The sequence below is a fragment of the Erithacus rubecula genome, assembly GCF_903797595.1.
Source record: "Erithacus rubecula genome assembly, chromosome: 10".
Taxonomy (NCBI): domain Eukaryota; kingdom Metazoa; phylum Chordata; class Aves; order Passeriformes; family Muscicapidae; genus Erithacus; species Erithacus rubecula.
The window spans coordinates 25,906,053-25,917,307 of NC_136662.1; the positions used below are offsets into that span (position 1 = coordinate 25,906,053).

General features: G+C 58.0%; 3 protein-coding genes across 3 annotated transcripts in view; 1 reads left to right on the forward strand and 2 right to left on the reverse strand.

Moving 5' to 3' along the window:
- Positions 1–11,255, reverse strand: part of LOC306805645 (5'-AMP-activated protein kinase subunit beta-2) — a gene marked incomplete at its 3' end in the record, with an annotated part of 112,051 nt that overhangs the window by 18,839 nt on the left and 81,957 nt on the right. The window lies entirely within an intron of this gene.
- Positions 971–3,935, reverse strand: PLPP6 (phospholipid phosphatase 6). Its single transcript, XM_079313647.1, has 2 exons — positions 3,509–3,935; positions 971–1,714 (listed from the first exon to the last, which is right to left on the reverse strand). Exons 1-2 carry the CDS (start codon positions 3,912–3,914, stop codon positions 1,344–1,346), a joined length of 777 nt encoding a protein of 258 aa, XP_079169773.1. The 5' UTR covers positions 3,915–3,935; the 3' UTR covers positions 971–1,343.
- On the forward strand, positions 4,223–10,162 carry FAM78B (family with sequence similarity 78 member B). Its single transcript, XM_079313646.1, has 2 exons — positions 4,223–4,626; positions 6,171–10,162. Exons 1-2 carry the CDS (start codon positions 4,364–4,366, stop codon positions 6,691–6,693), a joined length of 786 nt encoding a protein of 261 aa, XP_079169772.1. The 5' UTR covers positions 4,223–4,363; the 3' UTR covers positions 6,694–10,162.

Here is an 11,255-nt window from a genome sequence, read left to right on the forward strand (position 1 = left end):
GAAGCTTTGCTTGCTCACCCTGTCAGAGGGTCAGGGCCCACCTCCAGAGGAATCCTCTCATGTCAAGCACCTCAATTTCAGCCCCTGTACAGCTGGCAGTGACAGGGTGCTCATACCAGCAGCCATTATGCTGCTCCTGCATGCTCCCCCCAGGAGAATAACACACTTAAACACTGCCTGGTCCTAATACGACTTAATTGGTGTTTTCCAGGGCCTGAGTGCACTAATAGATCTCAATGACCACTAAGAGCCTCACCTGGGCCCAATCCCTCTCCCCACATGTCAGGAGCACTGTTTAAGCTGATTATTTGAGCTAAGTCTAGAGCCCTCACTCCCTGCTTGGCTGTGGTCCCTGATGAAGAGTGTTCTATGATTTTCTGGCTCAGTCTCAGCTCTAGCTCATTATTAAGGAGACCAGGCTCCTTGTGGTCCCCTCCTGCCAAGGACCAGCAGCCCTCTGCCAGGGTGCCAGGGGAGGAGAGCCAGCCTGCCTGGGGTACAGAGAGCTGTGGTGGTGGTTGGCAGAGCCAGGGCCCCTTGCTGCAGGAGGTGCAAGCACAGTTCCAACTTGGGACTGGGCGTATTTCTGGGCTCTGACCTGGGGCTGGGTGTATTTCTGGACTGGATCTGGCGGACTGTCTCTGCAGCCTGGAATATGCTGTTGATCAGGAATTGCTGTGAATGTGTTGTACCCCTGAGAAACTGAAAAAGGAACTGGGAAACTCTGGACAAGAGCTTCAGGATCTGGCTGTTTCCCTTGTTGCCCACTGGATGACCAAGTCTTCAGTGCCACTATCCTTTCCCCATGCCTCTGGGAGCCATGTGCTCGACATCTAGCCTTAGTGTTGCATGTAAATTGGGCGCAATAGGGAAGAGATTGCTTAGGCAGGCAAAATTCTGTATAATCACCCTGAGGAGAGACCCCCAGGGGTCCCCTCCAGGCAGGTGCTGTAGAGCAGGCTGTGCAGGGTATGTTTATGACAGCAGCATGATCAGTGTATTTATAGGATACATATACAAGGGTGATTGTTGAGAAACCTTTGCAAAGTCACAGCTACCACATACAGCATGGGCTATTGCAGTGCCCAGTGAGAGCATGCAGATTCACAGTATCAGCAGTGAGCTGCCAGATGGGTGTGCTGAGCCCTCCCCAGGCTCTGCAGACACTGCTTTTGGTCACCAGAGAACAGTCAGAGTCAGCGCAGACCCTGCCTGGCAGCACAGCACCAGACACGAGTGCAGGAGCCCGCAGCACCGCTCGTGGAGAAGTCTTGGCCAGACTGATGGGTTGAGGATGGCAGCTGGAGTGCCAGGATCCCTCCCTGTGCGAGTCCGTGCCGCAGTCAGCGGCTCCAGAGCGCGAAGAGGGCGGGCGCGGTGGCGGGGGACAGCCAGCAGTGCTCCACCACGCCGTAGAGCGCGTAGCCCAGCAGCAGCCCGAAGAGCACGTCCGTCATGTTGTGCCTGCCCAGCATGACCCGGGAGATGCTGACGATGAGAGCCCAGAGCACCACGAGCACGCGCAGCGGCACGGCCAGGACCAGGTGGCGCAGCACGAAGCGGCACACCAGAGCGGCACGGGTGGCGTGGCCCGAGGGGAAGGAGTACTTGTCCACCGAGATGGTGACGAACATGTCCATCTTGTTGTGCGTGGGCCGCGGCCGCCTGACGAGCCCCTTCACCACCGCCACCATCACCAGGTCCAGCAGCAGCGCTGAGAGACAGGAGCAGGGTTACTGAAAGCACAACCTTCAGCTAGGGGAGCCAGCAGTGCTGAGAGACAGGAACAGGGTTACTGAAAGCACAACCTTCAGCTAGGGGAGCCAGCAGTGCTGAGAGACAGGAGCAGGGTTACTGAAAGCACAACCTTCAGCTAAGGGAGCCCTCAGCTGTCAAAGCTGCCTGAAGGGGATGTTTCCCCCATGGCTGGGAGAGCACAGCATGCTGCTGCTCTTGGCCTTATGCAGCAGAATGAGCAAATCCTCAACCTCTGCTCCTCTGCACACACCCCTCCTGCACCACCAGACCCTTGGCCTGCCACAGCCCACAGGGCTCTGCCCATTTTCACTCTGTGCAAAATCTGATCTCGGCATGACTCAGGGCTCAATAAGTCCCCACAGCTTTCTTCCTGACTCTGCATTGCTCTGTTTGCCCTGGTGACCGGGGTCAAAGTGACTGGGTGAATGATCAACCCACTCCACTCCAGCACAGGCCAGTGGGAAATGCTCAGAGTTGGTGTGGTGCCAGGACTCCTGGGGTCTGGCTTTTCCCCTGCTGCTAGGGGAAATGTTAAGTCTGCTTTGGTTCTCAAGAGATAAGTAAAAGATAATTTATGGTGGCTTGCCCCCTGATAGCTAAAAGCTGTTTTGACAGAACAGGCAAAGTGATACCTGTGATAAAGTGCTCAGACAGTATTTGGCAAGAGCAGCTTCTCATGCAGGGCAGAGGGTGCTTTCTCCATTCATGTTAACTCAGCACAGCACCCACAGCCAGGGCTGTTTCTTGTGTAAGGGACCAACTTCTGTTTGTCCTAACACTTGCTTCTGGACACCAAATCTTTTGGTCACTTCAGTTCATTTCCTTTGGTTAATCATTTACGAATAAACTTTCTTGTTTTTTTCCCCACGTGTAAAACTAGATCAATGACCTTTTCTCTTTTAACACAGGATCTGGGAGATTCAAGTTGGACATGAGGGAATCCTCCTTCCCCACATGGGTGCTGCAAGCCAGGGACAGATCCCCAGAGAGGTGGGTGGCTCTTGCTCAAAGCACAAGGCTCTGGTGCTGGGACAGATCTCCCTGGAGCAGAGGTTAGGCTGGAGGCATCCAGGACCCTTCCCACAGCTCTGCTGTGGGGCTCTAATTTAACCATGTACTGCTGGGTGAGAAAGATGCACAAACCCTTGTTTCTCACCGAGCAAATTTCAAATCAAATTCTAAGTGTAAGATCCTAATGATTTGCAACTTAATACAAGGGTAATAACAAAGAATCTGAGAAGGTCTGGTGCTCTGGAGCTGTTACACCTTCTAAATAAGCGAAAATGAATCCCCTTAAATATACCTAGGCTACTCTGTGTGTGTGTGATGAAAATTCGTGCTTTAAACAGTTTCCTCACTGGCTGGAACAGAACAATCCACGAAGGCATTGCCTGCAGGGAGCCAAAGGTGAACATCTGTGTGCCAGAGCAGCTTTTCAGGGAAAGTGCTGTGTCTCAACACTAGGCAGCTGCACCTGGAATGCGCTGCTGTGACAAGCTTGAGGAGCTGGGAGAGTTTCAGCCCCCAGAGCGTTTTGTAACAGTTCAGCTGTCGGGAGTTCCCCAGCGCGTGGCTGCACCTGTGAAACAGGAGTCGTGCCGGTGCCACCACGCCTTCAAGCTGCAAGGTCACTCCCACTGCTGCCAGCCGTCCCAGGCTGCTCCAAGCAGCCGTGCTCTCGGGGCTCAGGCTCCCGCAGCTCTGCCGCACCCCTCGGGCCCCCCCTCCCCCGCAGAGCCCCCCGCCTCACCGAAGAGCAGGTTGAGCAGCACCTCCCTGGCCGCCGAGCTGTCAGTGTGGCAGAGCCCGTAGAAGGTGCCGAGCAGCCAGGGGATGCCGTGGCCCGACACCTCGATCACCTTCATGAGGGGCCGGGCGCTGCCCCAGGCCGAGCCCTCTCCAGCGCACACCCCCAGGCGCTTGGAGGCCCAGAGGTCGATGGCGAGCAGGGAGCTGAGGGCGATGCCCACGAAGGACGGGTTCAGCTTCATGCAGTCCTCCTCGGGCAGCGGGGCGGCGGCGGCGGCGGGCTCCCGGCGGCGGGAGGGGCTGTCGGGGGCGGCGGGCCCGCGCTGGCTCAGCGACAGGAACTCCAGGCGGCCGCCGCTGCTGCTGCCGCCGGCGCGTCGCTCGCGGCTGCTCCGGGGGCTCGGCATGGCGGCGGGAGGCGGGCGCCGGTCACCCGCTGCCGGGCCCGCTCGGGACCCAGCATGTCACGCTGCCCGGTGCGGCTCCCCTCTCCCCCTCCCCGCGCCCTGCCCGTTATCCCCGCCCCGCGCTGTCGGCGTGTCCCCGGCGCGCCCCCAAGGACGCGGCGGGCGCGGCGTACCCGCGCTGCCTCCGGTACCGCGCGGCGCCGGCGCCGCTTCCGCTTCCTGTTCCGCTTCCTCCCGTGACGCACGCGGCGCGCCCCGCCCGCCGGCTCGCACGTGCCCGCCCCGGCCGGCGTACGGCGGCCGGCGAGGGCCGGAAGGGACGCGGCGGCACCTTCGCCCTGCCGGCGCCGGTGCGGGCGCCGTGCGGCGGGCGGCGATGCGCGGCGGGCGGGCGGCGGCGGGACCGGCCGCCCCCCCGGGCCCGCGGTGACGGCGGCTCGGCCGCGGCCATGGGGTGCCTGCAGAGCGTGGCCTGCAAGGCGCGGGTGCGCCGCGAGCAGATCGTGGTGTCGGACGTGTCGGCCACCATCGAGCCGGCGGCCACGGCCATCGAGGAGAGCTCGCCGGTGGTGCTGCGGTACCGCACGCCCTACTTCCGCGCCTCCGCCCGCGTCCTCATGCCGCCCATCGCCCGGCGCCACACCTGGGTGGTGGGCTGGATCCAGGCCTGCAACCACATGGAGTTCTACAACACCTACAGCGACCTCGGCGTGTGAGCACCGCGGGCGGGCCGGGGGGCGGCCGTGAGGGCACGGGGGGACGGGCTGTGTACGGCATGGGACCCCCGGGCGGACACCTGCCCTGCTGCCCCCGCAGGCACCGCGTGCTGCATCCCCGGTACCATGTGCTGCATCTCCGGTACCGTGTGCTGCACCCCCGGTACCGTGTATGTCACCCCTGTCGTTGGATACTGCATCCTCGGCATTGGGAGCTGCACCCTCGGAACCATGTGCTGCATCCCCGGCTTTGGGAGCTGCACCCGCGGCATTGGATGCTGCATCTCTGACACCCTGTCCTGCATCCCCGGCATTGGATGCTGCACCCCTGACACCCTGTCCTGCATCCCCAGCATTGGATGCTGCATCTCTGGCACTCGGTGCTGCACCCCAGCACCCTGTGCTGCTCCTCTGCCCCACCTCTGCAGGCACAGCCGTGCACGAGCAACACCTTCACCCCAGCCCTGCCCCCCGACCCTGCAATTCCTGCTCCTCACACTCCACAGCAGCTCCTGCACAATCCCTCTGGGCTGGACCTCGCCCTTCCGAGGGCTTTGTGGCCGCTGCCTCCCACCAAGAATCGCTGCTTTGGGACTGGGACACGAGCATGGGCAGTGCTGGGGGAGTTGCCCCCTTGGCTTGTGTTAGAAGAGGGAAAGGTTGCAATGCTGGGCAGAAGTGCCAGCCATAAAACATCCTTTCCCAAGGCTGAGTGTGCGGGTGACTTGTGGGGATGCTGAGGGGCAAAGCTGTTGTCTCTGTATCTGTGGCTTCTACCTTTGGAAAGGGGTGATGCAAGAGTGGAGCTGTCCAGAGGGGTCTGTTCTGCAGCTTGCTGGTCTGGTGGCTCCTGCTGTAGGTTCCACAGGTCTGTGGGTGCTGGGGGAGCAGCAGGTCATTGTGTTGCCTGCCTACATCATGACAGAATGGTGTAAGTGGGGCAGTTGGGCATGTTGGAGTGAGTTGAGGTCATCCTTTGGAGGGATGGCAGAAGTGTGGCCCCAGCTCCTCTGAAAAGCTGCTCCCTTGTTGTTGCCACGCTCACTGTGGCTACATGGTGCTGGTAGCATGGCCAGCAGCAATGATTTGGGCTGAATTCCCCCCCAGCCCTCCCCAGCCATATTGCTGGGATTTCATTGTGGGATTTAATTGTTGCACGTCTTTGTATTTAAGGTGTAAAAATCTCAGACCTCTTGCAGGAGGGAGCTGCTGATGGGCTGGGCCAGTGCCCTGCTCACAGGGAAGGCTGTTCTCCAGCACAGGAGCTGATTCAGGAGAGAGTGACCCCACAGAGACTCAACAGTGGGTTTTGGTCCAGTTGGTTTAATTGCAGATTAATTAAAATGGCATTGTGTTGGCAGGGCAAGGGCTTGAGCTGAATGTGCGAGTCTCAGTAAAGGAACCAAAGCTGAATTTGTTCTTCAGGTTGTCCGTGAGAGTTTGCTGCAGGCAGGCAGAGGGTCCCTGTGCTGTTTCCCCGTCCCTCATCAGGCACTGTTGCTGCCATTTCCCTGCTCATCTTTCTCTTCCTCTTCACTAGGTCAAGCTGGGAGCTGCCCGACCTGCGGGAAGGACGAGTAAAAGCCATCAGCGACTCGGATGGGGTGAGCTACCCCTGGTATGGGAACACCACAGAAACCGTGACCCTGGTGGGGCCCACCAACAAGATCTCCAGATTCTCAGTGAGCATGAATGACAATTTCTACCCCAGCGTGACGTGGGCCGTCCCTGTGAGCAACAGCAACGTGCCGCTGCTGACCAGGATTAAAAGGGACCAGAGCTTCACCACGTGGCTGGTGGCCATGAACACCACCACCAAGGAGAAGATCATCTTGCAGACTATCAAGTGGAGGATGCGAGTGGACATTGAGGTGGACCCCATGCAGCTGCTGGGGCAGCGGGCGCGGCTGGTGGGCAGGACTCAGCAGGAGCAGCCGCGCATCCTCAGCAGGATGGAGCCCATCCCGCCCAACGCGCTGGTGAAGCCCAACGCCAACGACGCCCAGGTCCTCATGTGGAGGCCCAAGAGAGGGCAGCCCATCGTGGTGATACCTCCCAAGTAGGGCGTGCAGGTGAGCACAGGGTGCCCCCAGCCCCGCTGCAGGCGGACAGGGCGCCCGAGCCAAAGCAGCGCTCTCGGCTTCTCCTGCCTTTGTTGTTGTGGTTGGAAACGTGGCTCCTCCTCGGGCAGAAATAGAGCCTGGCTGGCACGAGGGCACAGAAGAGAGTTTGCTGAGCTGGAGGATTTCCTAGGAAGAGGAATGGAGTGTTTGCAGCTGGCACAGAGGCTGTCTGATGTAAAGGACTCGCCTTTCCTCGCGGGGCAGCGCGAGGAGCAGGAGTGTGGTTGGACCGTGCCTGTGGCAGATGCTGCTTCCCACCCAGCTGGAGGGAGAAGCAGAGGCTGTGCCTGCTGCAGTGCCCCGTGTTCCTGCTGTGTCCATACCTATGCATTTCAAATGGATAACCCAGCCCTGGGATAGGACCAGGCAGTGGGCTGGCAGTGGGGTGGGAATGGGCAGTGCTGGGGGGCGAGCATAGCCCGGTGCTGGTTGCTCCCAGGGGGAGTGGAACACGTTTTGCATGCATCTGGGTGTGTTTGGAGTAGTTGTGAGTGTAGGAGATGCTCTTTTCCGTCTTGGAGTGAGGTCTAAGGGCAGGTTAGATGTCCTTTTGTTTTAAGGTGCACTGAGTCTTTGCTCAGCCTCCCCTCCCAAGTCCTGCTGGCCCTTCTCTTATGGAAGCAGAATGGATTCTCAGCCAAGTAAGGAATGGGGAGTGGTGCCATTGCCCCAGCCCAGGTGCTCAGTGTGTGTGTGGTACCCAGACCAGCTCAGAGGTACCTCTGGAGTCACTTTGCTTTGCTGCAGACCCCACTCCCTTGCTAGAAGTTGGGTGCTTGCTTGTTTTCCACGCAAATGCTGGCTCACCTGGAGACCTCTTGCCCAGCCACCCACAGAGCAGGGTGGCTACTGGCTGGGCCACCAGCAGAGGAGATGGCACGCCTTGTGGTAACTCCCCAAGCTCTGTGGAAGGCAGGGATGTGAGTGGAGGCTGTTCAGGGCAGGCCTGAGTTTGCCTGGAAGGAATGTGAATGTGCTGCCTGCTGTGCTTGGGAGGGGTCACAGGGGGATTTATTTGCCTTTCTCCTCATTCCTTGCTGCCTGGATGGCTGGCATCAGCTGGTCCATGGGGCAGCAGGGTGCTGTGGGGTGCAGCTGGCAGGTCCCAGGATCTCACCCTGGAATTGCAGCAGAACCATAAACCATGTCTGTGCTGCTGCTGCTGCTCTGGGTGCTCCATCACTGCTGGGCAGGTGGTTACAGCTTCTGCTGCTTTCTCTGCTCTGTCCTCCCTGGCACGAGCCCTGCAGCTCCTCCAGCTTGCAGCCCTGCCTTCTTCATGCTGCAGGGGGATTGTGCTGCCCTGGGGATGCAGGTCATTCCTGGGCCATTCCTGCTGGAAGGTCCCACGTGCTATCCCGTGGCAGGACAGCCCGGGGAGGAGCGCTGGGTGACACTTCTGTGCACAGGGGCTCCTGAGGCATCTTAGACCAAAAATCCCTGTGAAATCCCCGTGCTATTTATTGCCCTCAGTAGTGTTTGCTGCTGATCCAGTTCTTTATTTATTTTTTGTCTGGGAGCGTTTCCTTTTGCCGCTCCTGCTCCTCCCGCCCGGCCTCCCGCCGGCCTGGGAACCTGCTGCTTTCCGTGCCTATGTTGGGGTTTAGAGGGGCTGCAGCCTTGCTGTGGGGCAGGTTGGGAGGGAGAGAGGGCTTTGAGCTTTGGTTTGCTGTGTTTTCTCCCACAGGGAGCTTGCTAGTGTGGGAAGGTGTCCTGCTCTTGTGAGACTGTGGTTTTGTCCTGGTGTGGGACTGATGGCAGCTTCTGCCATCGCTGATGTTTTGTTTCTCAAAAAGTGTGTGTGGAGAGGGGTTAGAAACTTGAAATACAATTTTCCTTAAGGACTGGGGGAGGAGGGGTAAGTACCTTTTGGTTTGAAGTAAGACAGGTGTATACTTTTGACCCAGGGGGACAGAAACATCTCTGGCAGCATCAGAGCCAAAAGGCCAGAGGAAGGGGTTCCCCAACAAACAGGTAGCTCCAGGGGGGGCTTCCTGCTGGGAGAAGGTGCTGTGTCCACAGGCTGTGTGAGCCAGCTCCCCAAAACCCATGGGAAATGGCTGCATGCTGCTGTCAGCCCAGGGAGCTGTCTGGGAGAGTGGGGGCCCTGCTGCAGGGATACTGTTGGATTCATTGCCACCTTTTGGGATTTGCTGGCCAGTCTGAGCCACGACACTGAGACAGCAGTAGCTGAATTTCTGTCCATGAATGTCTGCCACATCCTGGTGCCAGGGTCAGGCTCTGTGCCTGGCTGTAGCCGTGTGCCTGACCCCCCAGGGCTGCCCCAGCCTGCAGGCAGGTGTTGGCTGAGCCCTGGGGCCATGCCTGTGTTTTCACCTCTCCAGGCTTCTGCCAGGCTTCCATTCCTGCCCCTCTGAGGCTGGATTTGATGCACTTGACTTGGTTTGGTGCGTGGGTGGTCTTTGTGGGCATTTCCCCATTAAAAAAGAAGGGGGGGACAAAAAAAAGTTTGCAAGGAAACACGTGCAAGCAGCGTTTCCAGAAACGTGCAGGCATTTTGCACGTTGGCAAAAGGTGTTCACACCTGTGTGGAAGTGGATTCTGGGGCTGGTGCTGCTCAAAGGAAGGAGGGAAGGTGGTGGGGGAGAGCTCCCATGTGTGAGTCTGAGTTTGGCTCGTTCCCTGTGGCTGGATGAGCACTCAGACCCCCATGGGATGCTTTCCCTGCACTCCCTTCCCCACCAGCACCCCATTATCTCAGGGAGGGGCAGCTCATGGAAATGCCCACCCTCATGCTCCCCGAGCCCTGAACCTCGGGGTGCCCCTTCCCTTCCTTCCCATCCTCGGGTCACTTATTTATTTATCTATTTATTTATTTATTGGTATTTATTGACAACTGGAAGTAGGGGGGTGGGGGGGTGGGGAGGGGGTCTTTTCTGCTGCACAGTGGGGGCAGCTGGGTCTCCCCCACACACCCAGCCCTCCCCTGCATTTTGGGGTGCTGCTGGGAGCACCTCTGGGGAGGGATGCCCCACGCTCCCATCCCCCTTTTCGAGAGGGAGAAAAAAAGCAGGGGAACCACAGCGGTGCCTGCGGGGAGGGCACCCTGTGCTCACCCCCCTCCCTGCAGGAGCTTGGTGCTCCCTCCTGTGCCCATCCCTGTTTACTGACCCCTCCTCCTGGCGCTGCTCCCGCTGGATTTGCTGTTTCCAGAGGGCGGGAGGAGCCGGGATGGATGAATGTCACTGCTGAGAACAGACCAAACCAGGTATTCTGCTGCCGCGTGGGGAAAATCAGAACGAGAGGAAAGCTGGTTTTGCAGAGTGCCTTAAACACAAATGACTTTACCGAGTAGGGGGCTTGGACTTCTGTCTCTGGATGTTATTACCAACTCGAAAAGTGTTGCATTTCACTTCTCTGGGATTAAAAGAAAACTACTCGAGCTGTACTGGAGTCAAAGTTTGTGTTTGCTTGAGTCTCTCTGACTGTACCTCTTGAGGCCACAGCAGCACCGTGGAGCCAGCAAATTGAATTAATGGCATTTCAGTCAGCCCCTGCCTGCCTCAGCAGTGGCACCAGTGGCTGTCCCTGCTGGCTTTAAGCCCTTGGATCTGGTGACAGGATTTGCTCCACTTTGTCCTGCCTTGCAGGTGGCTTCTCTGGTGTCCCAGAGAGGTTGTGCTGTCCCTGCAGTGCCCTTCCCCAGGGCATGCTCTGAGCAGGCTGTTTGCACAAAGGTTGCTGTGGGCTGTGCCCTTGAGCTTCCAGAAAATTGGACAAAGCTTGGAGACATTCCTTTTTCCCTTAGGAAACCAGATCAAAGCAAGGGAACAGTGAGAAACCCAGGAGTTCGTGCAGCCCAGCCATGGGAACTAGGAAAGCTGCCCAGCCTGATAAAGCTGAAAAGCTACAGAAGAAACCATGTTTCCTTTTTGAAATTGTAGTTTCCCCCTCCCCTTTCTTGCAGAGAAGAGTCAGAACAAAAGTCAGCCCAGAGACCAACTGTTCCTATCTTCCAGTCAAAATAATTAATGGGAATAATATGGAGTTCCATAACGAGGGTTCATTTAAAAGCCATTTGGGGAAACACACCAATATTCACTGCATAGTTCCTGAAGGCAATTAAAAATTAATAAATCCTTTTTTTTTGTGGGGGAGGGGTAATGAAAGAGGGTTGTGGGTGCTGCCTGAGGTTTAGCCTGGAGGGGGATTTCACTGCTCACCTTGAACAACAAACCTGTCAGTCCCCCCTTGCTGGGAGGGTACATTTGTGCTCCAAGACAGCTGATTTCTTTAACAGCTGCTCCTTTTGGGCCTTGCTGGCTGTGCTGGGCATTGAGGCATGAAGGCAGCCAACCTATGAGCAATTCAATGAGCAGCTTTCTTTCCTGCTGTTATATTAAAACATTGCTCATCTCTTGACAAATCCCTGAGGTGGGGGTGTGGGAGAGCAGGCAGGAGTTTGCAGAGCTCCTGTCCTGCCTGCTCATGCCCTAGGAGCAGGGAAGGACCCCATGCCCAGCAGCCAAGGGCAGGCCAGG

Excerpts from the sequence above, each read along its gene's own strand:
- PLPP6 (XM_079313647.1), bottom strand. The coding sequence starts at position 3,914 with ATGCCGAGCCCCCGGAGCAGCCGCGAGCGACGCGCCGGCGGCAGCAGC. Across the intron at positions 1,715-3,508 it reads GCTGCTCAACCTGCTCTTCG|CGCTGCTGCTGGACCTGGTG; the intron begins GTGAGGCGGGGG and ends CCTGTCTCTCAG.
- FAM78B (XM_079313646.1), top strand. The coding sequence starts at position 4,364 with ATGGGGTGCCTGCAGAGCGTGGCCTGCAAGGCGCGGGTGCGCCGCGAG. Across the intron at positions 4,627-6,170 it reads ACCTACAGCGACCTCGGCGT|GTCAAGCTGGGAGCTGCCCG; the intron begins GTGAGCACCGCG and ends CCTCTTCACTAG.